Here is a 21,277-nt window from a genome sequence, read left to right on the forward strand (position 1 = left end):
GGTGATTTGAAGAACGAATACGACTGTGAGGGGTCTAGAAAAATGAGAACATAGCTACAAATAAGTGAATTGAAATCAAATTTTCCATAAATCAATTACAGATTTTAAGAAGACTGATGCATAAATAACAGTTCTGTATTGAATCATACCTATTTTATTTTCTATAATTCCCCCCTACGTCCCGCTAAATAAATATAGTATCTGTCCAAGACTTCCAAGTCTGGCCCTCGCCGAACAACTGGTGAGCAGGAGTTGCAAATGAAAAGGACACCAACCACTAATCCTGGTGATTTAAATGACCTTTCACCTTATTCTTAAGCCAATGAAATGTTGCACTGGCTTCAGAATGAACCAATGGGAATCTTTGTTGTTGGAGGATTATTCGAACAAAACCATTCGCCCTGGTGCCGTATTGTTGTGCGAATGTTGCGTGCAGCATTTGTACGCGTACGGTGTAGCTTTCTTCCGAGTTGTGCGGTTGAGTTACTGTGAGTGTCACATCTAATAGTACTTAACTTAAGGCAGGACATGCAGGATGCCATCCAAACTGAGTGACTACGAAGTAATTTGTACCATCGGCATTGGTTCCTATGGGAAATGTAAGAAGATAAAACGAAAAAGCGACAGCAAGGTAAGGCCAAAAATGATCATAACTTAGTCAGCCGGGAGCAGGTAGGTGCTAGGTCACACCTTGTTCAGTCATGTCATTGTCAGTTCAGGGTCAGTTCTTCATTGGGGGACCTAGGCCTGCTTGGTCAGGGTCGTTTGGGAGTGAGAGTCCGTGCCACACTAGTGGGGCTAGTCCAGCCCCTAATCGATGAGGTAAATTACTGGAGACGCAAATTCCACTTGTTCATATTTTCCTGTCATGCCATTAAGGTACAGTGTTGAAAACAGTAGTTTTTAGGCCAAGTTTGGCCAATATTTTTTTTTAATTTGAGTTTTTATCCACCAATTTATAGCCCAGGTGAAGTCCCTGACATGACCGTCATGACCGTACTCTACTATACTAGCACCTGACTAGTCTACTACGTAAATGAAGACAACGTCCAACCTAGGCTAATCCACCAATCATGCATGCCAATTTCCCATTTTTCCTTGACGATCGCACTGTCATTGACTGCTGTACCTTACACTTTTTGCTAATTTGCCTTTTCATTTTAATCTACATAGCACAGTAAGGGAGCATATGCTGCGAGTACATGTACATGTATTTGTCAGCATTCCCAGAGAATGCTAGTTTATTATATGAGAGCTTTTGGTGACATAATACCGCACATCAAAGAATACTGCATCCCCCTAGAACTGTGGGGTCCGACGTCCGCCTCACAGTTCTTGGGGTAAATACCACAGTGAATATTGCAGTATTTTTGTGACAGATATTGCAGTAATAAAAAAACCTACCACAGTCCAAGCCTAATCAGGATTGTCACAGGCTATCAAGTGGTGTACAAATATGAAATTCTTACCAGCATCTCTATGAAAAAAAATTGCAATCTGCTGATCTGACCCAGGGATCAAAGTATGATCATGCACCTTCATAACTGGTAGTGTAATTACCATTCACACAGCGACTACAAATGGGTGTCAGTCATTTCGCCGCGTTTCCACTTGACCCCATGCTTCTTTGCCTATAACCACTTCGCCCCATCTCCTCTTTGCCCCATCACCATGATCACCATGTCGCCCCACTGCCACTTCATCCCATTTTCACTTAGTCCCACCTGTGCTTGATTGTGTTTTGAAACTTTGATAAGAGTTACCTCCAACAGAATCAGGATGATTTCACAGGTAAAACAGTGAGAATGGATAATTTACTTCAGGATGAGCAGTCGATCACGGAATGACAAAGCTTGCATACTGTATAAACAATGCATCTTTTCATACATGTAGGCGTCACGGATCGTAACCACATTAACAATGGATTTGGCAATAAAATTGGAGTAATGAAAGAAACGATATTCCCTTTAGCCTATCCTATGCTGAAGTCACTCTTTGGGTCATTTGGTTAACACCTCAAAGAAGCACAGCTGTGTTGTGTTGTGCACTGCACTAACTGTCCCTCACAGGAATATCAGATTGCACTTTTGTGCTGCCCAAGAACTGTGCTTCACTGTTTCATGTGCATAATTGTGCAGTAAACCAAATGCAGTGAAGAGGACTGCACAAAAGACCCTGGGTCATTTTGTGCTGACAACCTACTGTGTACACACTGAACCTGTGCATGTTTGAGTTCCATATAGAAACTACATGCTCACCAGTGACTGTGGGCATTTGTGCACATTTGTGCTGTAAAACCATAGGAGGGTTAGCTTTCATCAAACTTTACCTACAGTATTCTATACATCCCCTGTTTTCTCTTTCCTTTTGTATTCCGGTGTTTGAGCAAATGTTGTACTTTTGTGAATCCATATCTAAACAGCCTTGACATTTAAAGATGGAGAAAAGAAATGCACATCTCATTTATATTCTTCTTTTGCAATTACATTCACTGGTAATGTCTTAACAGCTCATAGACTGAACGTAGTCGCTGAGATATTAGACGAACACAACAAACACATCAGCGGGCACAGTGTGAGATCATCTGACCGCCCTTGCGTTCATGATCTGATATGCACCCGAGATTGTCTGACACGCTACAAGAACAAATGGAACATAAACAGTGCATATCAAGAGTCACAGTAACACTGATCATTCCCTAATGTTTTGATAACATAGTTTGGTGACACTAAGTGCGTGCAGTTACAACTCTTTCCAGCATAACTTTACTCCTTCACTGCGTTGAAAGAATGAAATAAATTAGTTGCCTGGCCGCGTGACTCTGTACCTACCCAGTACAGCATAGGCTTACCTTTACAGCATAGGCTTGGTTGCCTACAGACCATCAGCATGATCATGTACATTTATATTGTAACATTTTCCTTGGCAAATTGCCTGAATTGGACTACCTGTACATGTATAAAGTTCAGCTGGGCAGACAAATTGTTGACAGTACAGCCTTTCGTTAGGTTAAAACTAAAACGAAACATACTAGAGTTTACATTGGGGCAAAGTGACTTAAAGCTGAAGGGGGAATTCGTTAATCACAGTCAACATGCATTGTAGCTTAAAGAACACTGCTGCATGTATAACAAAACAATGTTCTGAAGAGCAAATTCTGAAAATCCCATTTTCTCCTTTTATAAAGTCCTAAAGGTAAATCACAGTTCAATCCCCAGGTGGGATAGGTAGATCGCACATTTTCTCCCCAACCCAGTTGTAATATTATCCCAGTCCTTCCATGTTTAAAATGAAATCCTAAATTAAAGCATTGAATACAGGTATTTTTCTTTGTGTGATCTGAGTTTTAGACACACTGGGTCTGAATTACATGTACACCTTGTGAATACAAAGTCACCATGACAGTACATACCACGAGCACGGAACTAGATACAAACACTCACTGAACATGTTCAGTTAACCTGCTCGCAAAGATGCAAAATAAAGTTGATACCGGTTCTTGGTCCAGTCTTCACTGTCTTATTCTGGTGGAATGGCATCACGCACTGCCTCTTCCTCGACTGTCTGCATCTGGATACAACTTTTAGGCTTTCATCAGAAAAAGCTCAAAGGAAAAGTCCTTGTCTTTGAAACCCTTCAGGTCCTGGCCTGGAAGGAGATCAACTATGGCAGCATGTCAGAGACAGAGAAGCAGATGTTGGTGTCGGAGGTCAACCTGCTAAGGGGGCTGCGTCATGAGTTCATTGTGCGTTATTATGACCGCATCGTGGACCGAAATACAACCACCATCTACATCATCATGGAGTACTGCGAGGGGGGTGATTTGGGGAGCCTCATCACTCGCTGCAAAAGAGAGAGGTGAGTTATTCAAGAAGTCTTCTTCCCGGGCTCAATGTGATGGGTAACAGTGTTCTTGTTAAGCAGTCACCAGTCTTACAGTCAAAGCAGTTTGAAGCACTTAACGGCAATGTACTGAAGGCTTTGTCATATGTTTACATGTATGTATACTGTGGCTCTTACATGTGTAGCTGAAATTGCTTTTACTTCTGAAATGAAACAGCAAAGCATTTCAGCTGTAGAGGCTTGTTTATAAAACTGCTCCTCTCTAATTTTACAAATTAACAACATCAGTGAGATTGTCTAACACCATCGGTGCTTGAAGAAACTTCTGTTGACTAAAATTAGCCTCTGTGTATAGACAGCACAGTGCACCCTCAAAGTGGCTCAAAATTTCTTGGGTTTTTAAACACAAGCTCCATGTCACATTTTCTTGGAAGTGAACAGTCATTTTGGAATGTGTTGGGAACTTAACCATGCAGTCTTATTAGTAGTGTGTGGTCGTTCGTGTCAGGATTTACCCACACTGTTCCCTCACCAGAAAATACCTGGAGGAAGACTTCGCCTGGAAAGTTCTCCGTCAGATCACTCTTGCCCTGAATGAGTGTCAACAGCGGGTCAAAGGTCGTGCTGTTCTCCACCGTGACCTTAAACCTGCTAACGTGTTCCTGGATGCTGCACATAACGTCAAGCTAGGGGACTTTGGTCTCGCCAGAGTGCTCCATCATGACACAAGTTTTGCCAAGACGTTTGTAGGGACTCCATACTATATGTCTCCGGTAAGCAGGAAATCCATCAGCACGGTACACTGTATTTCACAGAATATTTAGATGTCTAAATAGCCCAGAATCAGTAAAAAAAATTCTGTAAATCACATGAGATCTTTGCTAAAATCTTCTTTCCTCAGCAAATAATTCTGTGAATTTTGCAAACTCACCTATGGTATTGTGTTGCATGGTCCTCGTGTCATGATACATGTACTATATCATGTTGGTCAACATTATCTATGCAAAATGTGCACATGGGTTTTATGACTTCATACTTTGCAAAGATTAAGTACCTGCAGGACACAGATTTCATAAAAGTAAGTTGGGTTTTCAATCTACATGCGAATTGCTTTTCACCCTTAAAAGTTCATGGAAGCAAAACCTGAGTGTTTCATTAGCACACTTTAAATGTAAAATGCAAAATGTGAAATGTCAACTATGATCTTCTGTTGTTGCAGGAGCTCATGGACCACTGCTCATACAATGAGAAGTCAGATATGTGGTCTCTGGGTTGTCTCATATATGAACTGTGCTCATTGAGGTGAGTCCTTGGGTTTGGAACATGTTGCGGTGAATATCGCAATCACCATATTGCATTTGTGTCAAAACAAAGTCACTAGTTTACCACCAATTTTACTTCAAGGCAAATGTGGACATTTTGCCGAGAATTTGATATACATATATACATGTACATACATGTGTTCTTTCCTGTGGGCTTGATCATTTAAATATTTACCTGTCACAGCCCGCCATTCACAGCCATCAACCAACAACATCTGGCAGTCAAGATAAAGGAAGGAAAGTTCCGTCCCTTACCTTCACAATATTCACCAGAACTCCAGGACCTCATCTCAAGAATGCTGAAAGTTGACGTAAGTTCAGAGTGGCATAAAAATCATCAATGGATTATATGAAAACGGATTTGTAAACTGAAGAACATAATATACAAGTAGGATAACAACTGTAGCGTCAGTGATGAGAGGTGCTGTGAGCTTAACCCTATAGAGCTGGGCCAATTTGGCCTATCTCACAGCCAGGGGAAGGTGGCTTTGGGACTCTAAGATCTCTGCTTTGCCACGCCCGTTTTTTTTTTTTTAAACTTGGCAAGTGAGTACAGACATTCCACATTATTACAAACTTGAAGTTTGAACTCAATCAGACATACAGTTTTGCTGTTATGGCCATTTGGCGTTCATGGCTACATGCGTGTCAGTGCGCATGCATTAAACCCATTTTCGAAGGTTGACCACTACAAGCGTGTGACTAATACAAGTCTGCTGAAAAACCACCTCGTCCCGTGGTCTTTTACGCATATGCATACGGGTCACGCACGTTACAAAAATGGGAACGAAGTCGACAACGTTCGTACACCTCGGAACGCTGGCGCGCTGTGGTTGAACAAGTCATGAAGTTCAGTTCGGTTGCATAGTGTAGTTCAGGCTAGTCAAAGGATCTGTTTTTTTGGTTCTTTTTTTTTTAATCAAAAATGAATTTCGATTTTCAATTATTTTCCTTGACCCACCCACCATTTTGAAAAAAAACCAAAATTTACAAACATTTAAAATTTTGAATGGTCCCTAAGCCAAGTCCATAATGGGACAAAATGGGGCACAAAAAGTCCTAGAAAGTCCCGATTGAAAATACCTGGAACACCTGTGAGGTGTATGAAGTCTGATTGAGCACCACAGTGGAAAAAGTATACATTTTTGGCTGAGCGGTCTCTGGAAAATGTACGCTGCGCGAGAACGGTATGTTAGATATTTGCATAAGTGGTGTCAAAAATACTGCAAAGAGTTACTCTAAAAACTCCTGGAAGCTCAACTCCTCAAAAAATTGCACTGCTGCGATATCGGAAAATGTCAAAGGGGTAGATTCTGCCCTCCCCCTAACTCTTTTGGTTTACTTTTTTGTGTAAAGTAAAGAAAATACATGAAAACAGGTATGAAAAGTAGCTCAAATAGTTTTCAACTGAATTATGGATTGACTGCAATCATTGCAAAGCAACGGTCGCTCCATTACTGACTTTTTTCGGTGGTCATCATTTGTTTAAGGCTGTGGCGAGACCTTCCATTGAGGACATCCTGAAACTTCCCAAAATTCTTCAACTGTCCAACCAAAAGAAAGATCGCCGATCGAGCCAGCCAGAAGATGCCACGGCCAGTGGATTCCAGGAGAGATTGGAGAACGTAGCAAGACGGGAGGAGACACTGAAAAGAAAAGAGGAGGCCATGCAGAGAAGAGAGGATGGTATCAGACTCCGAGAACGACAGCTGGAGGAGCGCACCAGGTTGCTGGAAACCAAGGAGAAATGCATGGCTACCAGGGAAAAGCTGGCAGAGGAAAAACTGCAAAGGTTGGCACAATACCATCACACTTGGAGCCGTTATAGACGGCATGTTCACTGCTACAAATCCTTGCTAGAAATAGCAAACGGTTCTCGACACTAAAGCGGACCCTACTCTGCAAATCCTGAAGGCTTGTCTTTTCCCACTTTTTCCAAACCTTAGAGCCGAGACATTGCTGAGCCAGTACCAAGCCACCAGATTACAGCTCAACGAAAGAGTCAAGGAGCTGCAGACAGAAAAAGGTAAATGTTCCGAGATTCGTCAGTTGACTGTTCCGGACTATTCTAGCCTCGCGCACAATGAGTTCATGAAGTGGAGGAAACCACTCCCCCCTGTGTGCCATAAACCACCTCTGGCATCTTAACCACTAAGCTTGTCAGTATGTGAAATTATACCTTGCTGGTGCTGGACACAGCAGGGCCGTTTCCACAGGAAAGTTGAAGTGGATTCGGGGGGCCAAACTGGTCAGATCATGTGTTTCGGAATGTTTCTTGCACTGTGAATGAAATGATGATGCAGATCTTATGTTGAACCATTCCATATAATGTAAATTATGAGAAGTGATAAGATAGATGTACTTATTTTTGATAAATCACGGCAAAGTGATGAATACTGAACTATTTATTTGAAAAGGTATATTTTGTTAAGTGTTGTATTTATTGTCGGTGTTACGTGTACTTCGAAACTGTCAGATATTTTTTGTATGAGAATGAAATTGATATTTTTTTCCATAAAAATTACGATGTGTATTGATATCAGTTTAGAATTAAGTAAACATGCATTTTTGACATCTAAGTAATTATGGTCAAAAGGAACATGTATGTTAAATGATCAGTTGTCTTGAAAACATTCTACACTTTTGCAAATTCAAAGCATGCATATTTGTAATGTAATGTTGCAGGTTAACCAACTTGTTACCATCTTTAAGATTTGAATCTTAAATAAATGTTTGTGCAATACACAGTACTTTCTTCTGTACTTCATTTCACTGGTCCATTAGTGATTAGTGACAGTAAATGTATCCCACAGATTTATCCAAATACATGTACATGTACAATGTAGTTACAACAGAAATGCCCAGAATTTTAAGGGATTTGCGAGTTGAAATTACAGAGCTATTGCAAAAAGCAAATTTCTGTTTCATTACAAAAATGCCACTTACTGAGGATTGGTCTGGCTACTACAAATTTATTTTTACTTCAAAGTTGCATCATAAAATCAAAGCTGTCACTGTCTGATTAATTCCAAATGTCCTGCACTTGGAACTTTCTGCTCACAGCAACTGGACATTTGCCAACTGGCTGCATTTCCCTCAAATTGGGCTTTCAATAAGCTTTGTTCAGAATACCCTGTGTTAGATGTAAGAGCTTGTACAGTGAGTCCCACCCACAACATGTGTACAACCAAGGCCATTCAATCTTTCCAAGGCCATTAGTGAGAAAGAGGTTGGGGATACACATCTTGTAGACACCCTTGTAATTTGCTGCAGAAATGAAAAATAAGAGAAGCAAAGAAATTAACTGCTTCAACTTGCCAGTTGAGTTCGTTTCAGAAGCACCTCAACCTCCAGAAAGTGGAAATACTCATTGTTCGGGGATATGTGCAGAACTTTGGAAGTTTTGTCCTTCCATTTAGCCCCTAGTTCCGTGGGCCATGGTTTTCCATTTCAAAAACTAGTTTGGATTTTAGATGTAGTCAACTTGGTATGTAATTCAGCTGGTTACAGCTACCCCACGAGAGTTGACAGTACTTGTAGGTGAAAACGTCGGCCTTTAAAAGTGCTGCACTGACATATTTTTCTTTCTTCACATATTTTTTGTATTTGTGTTTGTTGAAAATCGTCCCTCTAAACCATTCTGCAGAACTTTAATACGCCCAGATTAATGCATGTATTTTCAAGGGACCAGCATGTCTGCTGCCATATGACCTTACAAAGTGATTCTTTCTACAAATCTGAAGAGACTATCTTAAAAGTGCTCAGAAAACTAACGAACTTTTACTGTTCCGTCACAACATCGTTCCAGACTATCAGGAGGACGTTCATCCAGCATACATCGGCACTACGCCAAAACGAGTCCACTTTGCCCCCTTGGCACCTGGAAAGGAGAACGAACCACCAAGAAAGCCAACCGATCCTAGCCTGGTATCAGAGAAACACCCAGAAGGCAAAGCGGCACAGCTGAAGGAGAGACTGTACAAGGCTAAGCTAAGGAGCCTTGCCCTGCAGAAAGAGGAACAGACAGCAAAGTATAAGAGCAAACTCCTGATGAACATGATGCGTTGATCCACGCTGCAGCTTGTTGACCTGTCACCGTGGTGTCTAGTGGACATTCTGTTGAAGTCTGTGCTTGCAGTGCTCCCGTCATAGTGACTTGAATCTCTGGCATAGTAGTGTTGGGTTATACAAGGGGGTTAGTTGGACAGTTAGATGTTAAAGAGGAATGAATTATTAACAAGGTGTACTTAGATGCCTTCTTAATGCTGCAGAAATGAATGAGAGAGTTACAAAGGAGAATGCTGAAGCGGGTCCATCTGTGAATGAATTCATCTGCAGTGAAAACCTCTTTTCTAAATGGAAAAGCTTCAGAATAAGACCGCTATCCTTCAGAAACAGTTCTAAGGCTTGTGAACACCTTCCATTCAAACATGGTTCACATTTTCATCATTACCTGTCTCCAACACACCGCCATCTTTGCCTAGTCTTTCAAAATGTAATGTACAGTGTCTCTTCTCCAGTTGCAGTGCTCCTCGGGTACATTTAGAGGAATTCACTACATAGACAATAGTTTTTAAACTGCAAAATAAAAATTTCTGAATACAAAAAGTGAGAAACGCATGAAATTTGAGTTGATATTTGTAATGCTGCAGTTAATCAAAAAATCTTTGAGTTGCCGGTACTTTACATCCTCCATGATTCTCCAAAACACTGGGGCACTCAGCCATGCAACACAGTTTCATGCACTGTACAGTAATATAATACGACACAAATTTCTGTGTGTTACCAATCACTGGTCTGATTGTTTTTATCCATTTTAAGTGAGGACAATTCATGTTTAAACACAGAAGTGTTCAACTTAACTGCCAATGCATTTTATTACATGTAAATACACATCAACCCAAAGGAAAATTACAATAATTTGTAAATACATGCAGATGAATGACAACTTGGTGTACGCGACTACTTCTTTTTTTGTGAAAAAGTAACAGTATTTGTCTTAATAATTTGATCACACATCAAAAGTATGCTGTATCCAAGGCAGCCCCACACTTCCAAACTTGTCTGGACTCCTTTTTGAGGCACAGCTGGGTCATTCCATGAGGTTGGGGGGCACAGTTTGTGACGGTGTCCTTGTTACATGGGTAACTTTTACCACCCGTCATGACCTGTTGAGTAGGTCATTTACTCTCTAAAAATAACACACACCTCTGTACTATCCCTATGCAGGGAAACAGCTGTTTATTTTTACGGAACCCATGTAACAATGGACACCGTCACAAATTGGGCCTCATGGAATGACCCAGCTACAAAACACAGTAATGGATTAATGGTCATTAAAAAATCATTTATTTAAACTTGATGCCCTTTTAATTCATGCGCAATTGAAAACAAAATGAGCATGTTCCTTTCTTTTAAGATCGTGTAAAACACATTTTTCATGCATTTACATTTCCTGTGAAAATCCAATGAACAATGTATCACGACTCATTTCCATCACTACATGTACATCTCTTTTTCATAAATTTAAAATCAAGGATATACTAGTAACTGTCACAATCCAATGTGGAAGGATTTTAAAGGGTTGAGGAAGACACATCCCTATCGAAACACAAGTGTTTCACATGAGACCTAATATCGCTTGCAAGTGTACATGTAGTAAGAAAGTATGTGACATTCCAGTTGAACCTCGTTAATAAGAGCAATGCTAATGCAACATTCTGTTTCGAAAGGAATTTGTTTCTGTCCCAGTCCTTGGTTTTATTGTTTACATTCGTGACAATACTAGGTTTCCTGTTATAACGAGGTAATCTGCAATCTCTGAAGGACTTCTTATTAATGAGGTTCAGCTGTATTTTTTTTTCTTAATCCATGGCAGAGGATTTTGGAAAATTCAGAGCAACACTGCCAAAGTATGTGTAGTTGGGTTTAATCCAGAATCGAGGAGAAAGCATTTCAACTACCATTTACGTACTCCAGCACATGATATTAGTCTCACCAGCCAGAGACGTACATGTGTACAATCCTAATAACATTCTGTAATGATCTGGGTTCAAACATTTAATCTAATGCTCCTCCAAGCTGCATGTACATGTATAGACACTTTTATGATACAACACCTGCATAAATCCCTGTCATCTGATTGGTGGATCAATGATCACATGGCATTGAATTATTTGTACCAACACACGCAGAGTGCAAAAAATTTATAACAAATGTGAGTCAGAAACAAATAACGAACACCTCCGGATCGATTTGCTTCTAGTGGCACAAGTTTCTTTATGGCAAAATGACGAGCAATCAAGCTCTGCCGTTCACAATTTTACAAATAAATGTAATTATAAGGAACCAGTCCATTCCAGAGATGGTGGTAGCAATGCAAAAGCTTGCCCCGAATCACAAGGTACAGCCACAGTGTCTTTAGTCTGGAGAATGCAAATTGTTCTGCTTATGCGCAATTAGAAAAAGAAGTGAACCAGATTTTTATTCAAATTTATTCAATTGGCCTATTGTTCTGCCCTAAAGTATGGCCAACTATAACACTGATTACATGTATAAGAACTTGTTTTTGTAAGTCACTCTGATGCTGCCATCATAAGAAAACAGATAAAATGCTGCCAAATGATTAAACAAACTTGGAATATGGTGTCGAAAAATTAACAGATTCACAACTGGACATCTTCCAGTTTGAATCAGTTTAGTTATTACAGTTTAACATGTACTCAGAAAATCAGATGAGGGTTTATACAGGTGTTTTATGAAACAAATGTTTCGCATTCGTGCAATGGTAAGAATAATTGCATGAGGTGACAGGTGAAAGTGTCTATTCCACTCAGCTTCGTCTCGTGGAAGAGACCGTTTCATCTGCCACCTCATGCAATTATTCTTACCATCGCATTCACAAATATTCATTTTTTGTTTGTCATTCACTGGATATCTTTGCTTGTCCTGATGTAAAACAGCACACACATCAAAACAAAGTCAATGGCCAGCAGAAAGGGGCCAATTTTCTGGGGCTGCACTTTTATGACAATTAATGGCACTGTGCATGTGCACTATATTTAAGCCACACAGAAAAATTGCAATTTTCTCTTTGTTGTTTGCAATCAATTATCAATGGCACCAGTTTGGAAGCAGGAAATAAAAGCCTTAGCAGGTAGCACTGCCATGAATTTGATGCCTGAAAATACAGGTAGGATACAGAGTTTTAGCCAGTATTTGAAAACAGCATCTACGTTGGTCTTGAAGTGAGACAAGGCATCCAAGCTACTGGGGTTTTATAGTTTCTGTTTTTTTTAATAGCAGGCTAGCATTCCCGTACATGTACAACCCATAGGACTGGACACCCCCCTGGCTTAAACGTTGACTATAGTCGACACCGTTATAAGCAAACCAAACCCAAACCTGTGAGAATATCAACAGAGCGTGCAGCCCCGAAATAGCAGTTTTTTGTGTGTTTCTGAAGAGACCAACTATGCTTGCTCTGAATTCAGGAGCAGTTCATAGTTGACCCACTATGTGAGACCACTTCTTGACTACACAATCCATGATCTTAAACATACCATCATGCACTAACAAAAACTCATCCATCACCTACACCTGTGAAAGTGCATTGTGGAACACCTCGTTACACAAAGAAATTCAAACTTAAATGGTGTACATGTACATCCCCAAGGCAAGAACTTCTGATCCCTGTGTTGATTCCTCCATGGTAAAAGACAGGTCATTTGGACTGGACATTGAGATGTTGTACTCCCATAATGCACGCAGAAAAATGGCAGCTCCTAGTCTCCTTGGTGGCGCACTGTACTGAGAAATGCTCTTATTGTACATGAATCGCATCGACGATGATGGGCAGGTTGTGATTCTGGACCTTATGAAATTTGGGATGTACAAAGTCAAGGAGATGTGAAGTAACTCCCTGTCCACACTGGGTAGTCATCTAGCTTCACAGGCTCATAGCTTCTCGAGGCTGGACACATGTACATACTGTAACAGTGAGGAAGTCCGAGTTCAGCAATAGGGTATGTCACTGCACACATCTCTATGCTTCGGAGCAGCTGTTCCATGCAAACTTTGTACATGTATGGGCTACAAGTTGGCAGGTGGGACTGCACTTATGTTGACCGCTGGCTGTGTAGATCATACAACTGGTGCTCAACACCTGCACTGCGTTTAACTCCACATTCTCAGGGCTACGAACAGGATTAGATGAAACAACCAGAGATCATCATTATTTGAAGATCAGGCAATTTTTTTACTCAATAAATTTGATATCTAGTTTCCTACATTCCCTGTCCAAACAAGTTCAACTTCCATCGTACATGTACACGTTAATAGGCCTTCCAAGGGTCTTCGCCAGGTTTGAGCTCACGCCTGTACAGCTCTGTCTTGTTCTTCCATCCACTCAGCCGTTCAGTCTCCCGTCGATCAAAATACATACCAATAGCCAAGGCAGATGGTAGGATAGCCACCCACCAGTACTTCTGGATCATCTGAAGCACCATGGTTGGGTAGTGTAGCAGCTATCTGCTTGGTTGCTAAAATGAGAATACACGTGCAAAGCGATCATAATGGTGTAAAACGTCAAATTCCAGTGAAGTAAATGTACATGTACTACATGTAGCTCCCACCATGGACCATTCAATACTTCTGTTCAACTACATTTGGCAATTAACACTTGAGCTGACAAAATCTGACACCCAATACCTCAGACCCAATACCCATATATTCTGATACCCAAATTCTGATACCTACAGAAATACCAGATACCAAATACCCAAATACTCTGATACCCAAATTCTGATATCTTCATTAATACCTTATAAATACATGTACCAAATGCCTGAATATTCTGATATCCATTAACTCCTATACCTATTTAATACCAGGTTTGTCATGTCATTTTTACTGCATATTTAATAATAATATATATCTGTAGTTACTTTTCTGTGTATCTATAATCTAGCGCCTTTCCTTAGGTGGATACGTGCGCTTTACAAATCTCCATTATTATTATTAGTTTCTACACAGAATCAAGCACGGCTTGAGCGAAGTAAAAATTTGAAAATGGGGCGAAGTGGCAGCGGGGCAATGTGGGGATGGGGCGAAGTGACATCGGAAGGAGTGGAAGCAGGGCGACGCGGGTACGTGTCTGATCGAGCATGCACTGGCATGACCGGTGGTCAAATCGATTCCCAGGCTGTGGCATGCTAGTAATAAGCTTCAAAATATAGTATTGCATTAGGAGTGTATGTATATCTACATATCTTCTTACCGTAAGAATTTAAAGATGGTCTTGTTCTATGAAAAATCAAATTTCAAGTTGTTAGCGCACGAAACTCCGGCAGGCAGTACACCATGTACACTATCTAATTTAATAGAATGGTACCTCGGCTATCCCAAAAATGGCAACTGCTATAGTATTATTTCGTGTACACATACTGTTCATGTACATGTACATGGAAACCCCACTTAGTATACTCAAGTTTTTTCCGCGCATGCAGTTCGTGTCGAGGCCATTGTAGTCTTGGTTCCAAGACGTTACTATCTGTACGTAGCGTAGTAAATTTTGGCTGTCAACAGAGGGCGCTATGCGACAGACGAGATCTGTATCACAGGATTGCAAACCAAACAAGCGCCCATAGCAAACAGTGCAAAATCGGACCGAAATAGCGCCGCCTGTCACGGTTGACTCGTGAAGAAGTTGACCTACACTTTTTCACTGGAAGTTCAAGACTATGGCCAGAAGATCACTTGTCGTTTTAACTTCATTGGGGTTAGCCACGAATATCTTTTTTCGCCTTTCAAGGAAGATACCCCCAAAACAGTAGTAAAACTAAGCGCTCATTTCTGAATGTAGCCGCCCGCCTCTATCCAAAATAGGCCCGCAATTTAGGGCTAATTATCAGTCCCAAATTCGGGATTTATGGAAATTTTTCTATGATCCCTCCTGGTTATGTCCTGTCTTATTGTAAAAATCCCGTGGGATCACAAAATGTTAATGAGCTCACGCGGAGAATTACAACGATTTGGTGGAATGCACCGACAGGTTACATGCGTTTATGTCTGTGGTCAGTATTCTCAGTAACAATAATCTTGCACAATCATAGACATAAAATTACCTAGGGCCGTTTTCCAATACTCAACTTCGGCTCTGTCTCAGGCTTCAACTTTTTTACTAGCTGGCTTTGAAGCTGTAAGCGCAGCAATCAGTCTAACAGTGCCACAGAACATCAAATAAGATGCAAGAAAGCCACAAATTACAGTAATCCAATGTAATTTAAACACTTCAGGCCAACAATCAAGCATTTTTCACCATGGAGTATCCGCTTTCATCAGAATGCCAAACAGAGTGATACATCAAAACAAAAAAACTCAGTTTGCTCTTTCCAATACAAATGAAAACTCAAAAGGTAGCTCTGGCGAATTAAGACTCATTTTCACAGGGTGGGTCACATCATGGAGGTAGATTCTACCTCCATGGTCACATTTATGTGAGTGTGCACAATCGGCAGTCACATAGCGCCCTCTGTTGACTGGCAAAATTTACAGCGTGAACACAGATAGTGACGTTTTGTAACCAAGACTAAGGCCATGGTCGCCAACACTTTATCACGTTTACTGCACTGGTACACTACATGATGCCGGCATCATTTTGGGCCGAATATTAGTTGTAGTTGTACAGGTTAGACGCATTTAGTGGGTTTTTTTTTGTTATAGCATGAATATCCAGTGTTGGTCAGTAGTTGTTGACTCACAACCCATGATTAGGAAGTTTTCGATCTCACCAGAGGCCGGCAGAGGGTTAGAAAACCATTTTCTAGTTGTGATCACTTGAGCACAGTACGCTGTCTTGGTTATCACATGGAGTTCAGTCATTCTCAGTTGCATATTATCTGCATAAAAATACCCAGATTCAAAGCAGATGTATGTGGACATTACTATTTTTTCTGTTTGTTTAGATGCAATTCTGCACATCTGGATAAGAAAAGTGATGCAACTCTGTGAGGATGAGAAAGGAAAGGCTGACATCTTATGAGATGGAGCAAGAACTTGGACAAGGCTGGAGTGATGAAGGTGTAGCAATGCTCTGCTTTGACTCGTCCAGCAGCACATTCCAGGGGAGACTGGTCACACCCACAGGCAAACAGTATGGCCTTATGGGTAAATCCTGTGGCCCCCCTCCAGACACCCACTTCCACCAGTGTTGCTTCGACGAAGACCTGGTGTTCTTCAAAATCACTGTCATCGATTACAAGAGGAAAAGTGAGACTTTACTGGACTACATCATGAAGACAAACGGGGACAACTGTTCACTGACGTCAGACAATCTTGAATTCAGTACAGATGAATTGTTGACCGATGAGAAGGCAGATGATGTAATTAACAGGTTCTTTGACAAGAGTCTTCTGGGCAAGGACTGCCTTGTTTGTGTTGGACAGTGGAAGATGCAGGTGAACTTTCCTTGTCCAGAGAGGAAAGACGAGGGGGACGACTCTGACTTTTGAGCTGCATTTTGAAATATAAGAATCACTACAGATAATAGTGGAAGTCAGTGCCGTGTGACCACAACACAATTTTCTAATTGGCACATTCAATCTCTTGGCAGCAGCAAAAGCTGACATGGTTGAAAAGGTCACTTGTAAAGGAACTTTGGAACATGGCTGAATACTCGAAAGAAAACGACGCTATCACTTGTCTCTTGGTCAAAGCTGTTTATTTTATTTACAAAATGAACTGTGCTTACAATACACATTTCCCATTCAAGTAAAACTATGCAAATAAATGCAATGTTAATTATGGTGAACAGTTTGTTTCCATTGTTCAAGTGTTTTGTCTACTCTTCCAAATGTTTTTGCTAGAAACCATTTTTAAATCATTTTCAGTCTATTTACCGTCAACCTTTGACATGTACTTTGCACTTTTTAAGGTTGAAAATTGTCTCTCCTGGAGTCCCTTTGTACCGTCAAACCCCTTAATGAGATGCATGGGACTTGACGAGGATTGATGCAACTCCTTGTGTCATCAAGAGTGAAAACAATACAAAGATGAGCAAAATGTCTACGTGGATCTCATTTTCAGAGTTTAACTCAACCACAGACAAGAGAGTACTTAACCCATATTCTAATTTCTACAGACACTTTAAATTTTTAACTTTATCAAGAACTCTTGCTGGGTGACTCCTGTATGGAATAAACTTCAGAAAAAGTGACATCGAAGGGCCAACTTCAATGCAGTCTAGATTTTTTGTGAGTAAAGTCTTTCTAAATGCACCTTTGTGCCATTTAACTTAGTTCTTGTGCCATTTTAGGGGGAATTAGCAGTGTTGTAATCAAGTCCATCACAAGTCATTGAGTCTTAAGCCAATTCACAAGCTATTCAAATAAGCTGTAACAAAAGTATTCTTTTGTCAATGGTCACCCTCGCACCTGAGACTGGCCTTGTGAAAGGACTTGTGAGGGACTCGAATACAACACTGGAATTTGGACGCCTTGATTTTTAATGCTACTGAAAATTTGTACGTTCATGAGCAAGGGTTCCATGTCAACTCAAGAATAAACTTTCAATTCATGAAGTAACGGCACAGACATGTACAGGTATGCAGGTGGTGAACCTCTGGATTTTCTTTTCTTTGGTGCTTCATGCCAGCACAGGCCACAGTGCAAAGTTTACTAATAAGTAATTTTAGAAAGCCAAATTGGGGTCCACACTTTGAAATTAATTTGAGAGTGACTCCAGTAACTCATGGCAACGGCACCCTCATTTAGCAGGAAGGAGCATCATGAAAATTTGAAATGCACAAAAAGTACACTTTTCAAAAAGACTAACTACAGTGGGAAGTCAAATAGTTCTCGTACATTGGAGATGAGCACAACAGTACAAAGTTACAAAAAGTATGTCTCCAGTAAACTTCTGGCCACAGCCCCATTAAAGTAGCCAGAATGTTTATTATCTTTCATGAGTAGCATACATGTATATGAAAAGTCATTTTGGTGGCTTTGCTACAGCTTCTTATTTTCAATTATTTGCCATCACATCCGAAAGATCAAAAGGCTGTACATTCATTAAAATCCAAGCACATACATGTGTAATAATGTCTGATGCCATCTTAAAGCTCCACATATTTGCTAATTTTGAGGATTTCTTTACAGACCATAAAAGTAACATAACATACGGCAACTTTTAAAATGTCACAATACCTGAATTATGTTGAATTAATACAAAACTTTCCTGAAAAATATTCTTGGAAGAGCTTTCAAATATGAACTACAAGAATTTCTCAATCCAAAATAAATAAAGGAAAATAATGGGAAACCTCGGCAAAAAGAATTGACCAAATCCAGAAAGCCAGATCAGTACTCCACGTTATTAATTAGAGAAACAAAGTCACAATGAACTCTGCCAAATACCACTTTAACTCCTTTCACAGGCAGGAATTAATGATTTGCCAATACACACCAATTTGATCAGTGTCATTCTAAAAAGATCAATTTTTGGTTCTGCATTAATCATAATAATTTTCATTAATGTTCAAGCAGTATAATTTTTTTTTCATTTTAAAAACAGCATCACACTGCGTCTATATTTTGCTTAATGCGTGGGAAATATTTTATAACTTCCAATCTTAAGGAAATATTTCATAGATTTTCAATTTGCACGTCTAATAATTCTCATGAAGTACAATTCTTTGCTCCACATCACTCGCACAATGTTAGGCACGAGACGTACATGTATTATAAGAAATTTGCATGAACTTTAAAATAATTTTTTAAAAAGCCAAATTGCTCTGGAAACGTTCAATCTTTCATCAAGCAGTCCAAAATGTATATTTTCACCCTGCAGGAATCATAAACATACGTCTATGGTTGATGTGTTACAAGAGGGTACCTATCAAAGTGCCATCACTTAATTAACCCAAACCTTTGACATTTTCTTCAAGGAGACTTCCTACTGAATCCACCCATACAAAATACTAGCAATCCAACCAAAAATTCTTCCCTTATAAATCTCTACCGTTGTGCTGGTGCTTCACAGTCTTGAATCCATGAAAATCAGGCAGAACAAGGACCGAACGCCAACTTCAGGTCCACCTTTGGCTTAACTTTCACGATGTTGGTCTTGTAAGCTGAGATCCTCCGGTTCAATGCAGTCAGAGTTTCTGTCACATGAACAACAGCCCGACATGGAGCAAAATTCTGGAGTGCTTTCATTTATTCCAACAATTTGAAGACTGGTTCTGGGAGCTAAATTGAATCAAAGATGTACGTGAAGCTGTGGTTGGAAAAAAGGAGCAAAATTCTGGAGTGCTTTCATTTTATTCCAACAATTTGAAGACTGGTTCTGGGAGCTAAATTGAATCAAAGATGTACGTGAAGCTGTGGTTGGACAAAAAAAATTGACAGGTCTAATGTGATCTGCAAAATCAGCCACATCCAACGTCAAAGCGTGCGATTGGACGAATGCAAAAGAATCCAGGGGTACAAAAAAAATAAAAACACCGAGGACTAGAAATAACCAATTGTTGGTTCTGGAATAATTCAGCATGGCTATTCAAATTGTGTCGTTTAAAAGGGAAGTGTTCAGTTGAGCTCATAGTTCACGGCAACCAATTCACTTGCTCAGTGGATTTCGGTCTAGCACAGTTCTGGGGATGAATTTGCGGTCTTTCAAACTGTCAACATCCGTGCAATCCTTCTCGGCATAAGATGCCAGTAAACGTTCCTCCCTCTCCTCCGCGATGCTCGCCCTGGCTGGCTGCTTGTCACTCCGCCATGTTCTCTCTATGTAGAACCCAAAGGCTCCAACAACAAGGGCTACAGGGAATGTGACATATGGAGCATAGGTGCGCAAGCCCGCAAGGATGACTGGCCACATGGTGACTTTGTTGGGATGAGGTACCACTTTGTTTGATATTTTGACAAAGTAGCCTTACTAGAAGAGAGATGAACTTTTCTGAAATGACAAAAGAAGCAGGACATCAGCTCAGACCTTAAGTGCAATATTACTGGCAGTTCAACCATAATTAAGATGCACAATAAACCATTAGCAAATCCCACTCACACATAGCAAATGATTTGGGGTCAACTCGTACCCTCAATGAAAACACACGCATTTGTGACCCAAACGGATTACGACTGTTTCTTCCTTTTTTACCCCAAACGGATTACGACGATTTGTCTTCCCTTTATCCAGTTTTTCTCATGTTTTGGATGATGTTAGACGCTAGGGACATTTATTCATCTTATATCATTAAAATGGTGAAACTCGCAATTATGGTCCCACAAACGAAAGCTGGACAATTAATTTTATTTTATAAATAATTTCAATTTTCTATTTTTTTTCTTGTGCAGGGACCAAATTACGGAAATTTCCCTTCCCAGGCCACCGTGATTGGTCAGATAAGAAAAAGAATGAGAAGGAAAAAAATCTCTTTTCCTGTAGTCAGATGCCATTTACAGGTATGTCCTACTTTCTAAACACGGTGGGGATTTTTAAATGAAGTCCGACTGGTAGAAAGAAATTTATACACTTTATACATGATGTACATGTACAACCCCATATTATGCTCTGCACATTCTCTGCTGACTGGGCCTGGGGAGTACGAGTTGACTCGGGTACCAGCCAACCTGGGTGTGAGTTAACATGGGTGCGAGTTGACCTGGGTATGAGTTAATTTGGGTGCATATTTTGGGGTACGAGTTGACCGGGTACGAGTTAGCCCAGGTACGAGTTGACCCATTTCATAGTTAGTAGGCCTACATACATGTATGTAGGCCTACATGATGTACATGTACGTCTCTCTTGTATTCAACTTTTAAAGTTGTAGCAACTCGCAATCATGGCAATGGGACAAGTTATTGTTCAAATCATTATAAACTAGATTAACATCCTCCCTGATTACCTTATAACAATGCTAAGTTACAAGTTCTCAAACATACAATAAGACTTTGGTTCCGTTTTCACTTCCAGGTGCATTAAACTTACTTACACGCAAAGGAGGTGAAACTTGCTAAAATCCGGTTTGTGTGGCTCAACAATTAATTGCACCGGTAATCCTTGGTAGCGCCCTCAATAGTTGTAACTAGCTCAAGCTGGAGCCTCATTCCTGG

General features: G+C 40.4%; 3 protein-coding genes and 1 long non-coding RNA gene across 9 annotated transcripts; 2 read left to right on the forward strand and 2 right to left on the reverse strand.

Annotated features, from left to right (window-relative positions):
• The first annotated feature begins 407 nt into the window (after window positions 1-407).
• LOC110981931 (serine/threonine-protein kinase Nek2-like) lies at window positions 408-10,113 on the forward strand. The gene is made up of 8 exons (XM_022239977.2): window positions 408-631; window positions 3,641-3,858; window positions 4,379-4,616; window positions 5,063-5,145; window positions 5,350-5,476; window positions 6,656-6,957; window positions 7,112-7,191; window positions 8,974-10,113. Exons 1-8 carry the CDS (start codon window positions 536-538, stop codon window positions 9,231-9,233), a joined length of 1,404 nt encoding a protein of 467 aa, XP_022095669.2. The 5' UTR covers window positions 408-535; the 3' UTR covers window positions 9,234-10,113.
• LOC147800282 (uncharacterized) lies at window positions 10,018-14,705 on the reverse strand. The gene is made up of 2 exons (XR_015425386.1): window positions 14,443-14,705; window positions 10,018-13,705 (listed from the first exon to the last, which is right to left on the reverse strand). It is a non-coding gene; the product is annotated as an uncharacterized LOC147800282 (long non-coding RNA).
• A 1,025-nt stretch (window positions 14,706-15,730) lies between these two features.
• On the forward strand, window positions 15,731-17,386 carry LOC110981953 (uncharacterized). Of its 3 annotated transcripts, none has more exons than XM_087147864.1 (2): window positions 15,731-15,852; window positions 16,130-17,386. In XM_087147864.1, exon 2 carries the CDS (start codon window positions 16,178-16,180, stop codon window positions 16,673-16,675), a length of 498 nt encoding a protein of 165 aa, XP_087003990.1. In that variant the 5' UTR covers window positions 15,731-15,852; window positions 16,130-16,177; the 3' UTR covers window positions 16,676-17,386. The 3 variants fall into 3 exon arrangements, with proteins under 3 accessions (XP_087003990.1, XP_022095705.2, XP_087003998.1); XM_022240013.2 differs by having other exon boundaries at window positions 15,736-16,010; XM_087147872.1 differs by having other exon boundaries at window positions 15,737-15,971.
• A 682-nt stretch (window positions 17,387-18,068) lies between these two features.
• LOC147800283 (small integral membrane protein 12-like) lies at window positions 18,069-21,264 on the reverse strand. Of its 4 annotated transcripts, none has more exons than XM_087147879.1 (2): window positions 21,157-21,264; window positions 18,069-20,120 (listed from the first exon to the last, which is right to left on the reverse strand). In XM_087147879.1, the coding sequence occupies exon 2, from the start codon at window positions 20,040-20,042 to the stop codon at window positions 19,779-19,781; it is 264 nt and encodes an 87-aa protein (XP_087004005.1). In that variant the 5' UTR covers window positions 20,043-20,120; window positions 21,157-21,264; the 3' UTR covers window positions 18,069-19,778. The 4 variants fall into 4 exon arrangements, with proteins under 4 accessions (XP_087004005.1, XP_087004014.1, XP_087004010.1 ...); XM_087147888.1 differs by having other exon boundaries at window positions 21,153-21,248; XM_087147884.1 differs by having other exon boundaries at window positions 21,070-21,212.
• Window positions 21,265-21,277: the final 13 nt, after the last annotated feature.

This window comes from Acanthaster planci, linkage group LG01 (genome assembly GCF_054643075.1).
Source record: "Acanthaster planci isolate LZ-2023a linkage group LG01, COTS_SCS, whole genome shotgun sequence".
Taxonomy (NCBI): domain Eukaryota; kingdom Metazoa; phylum Echinodermata; class Asteroidea; order Valvatida; family Acanthasteridae; genus Acanthaster; species Acanthaster planci.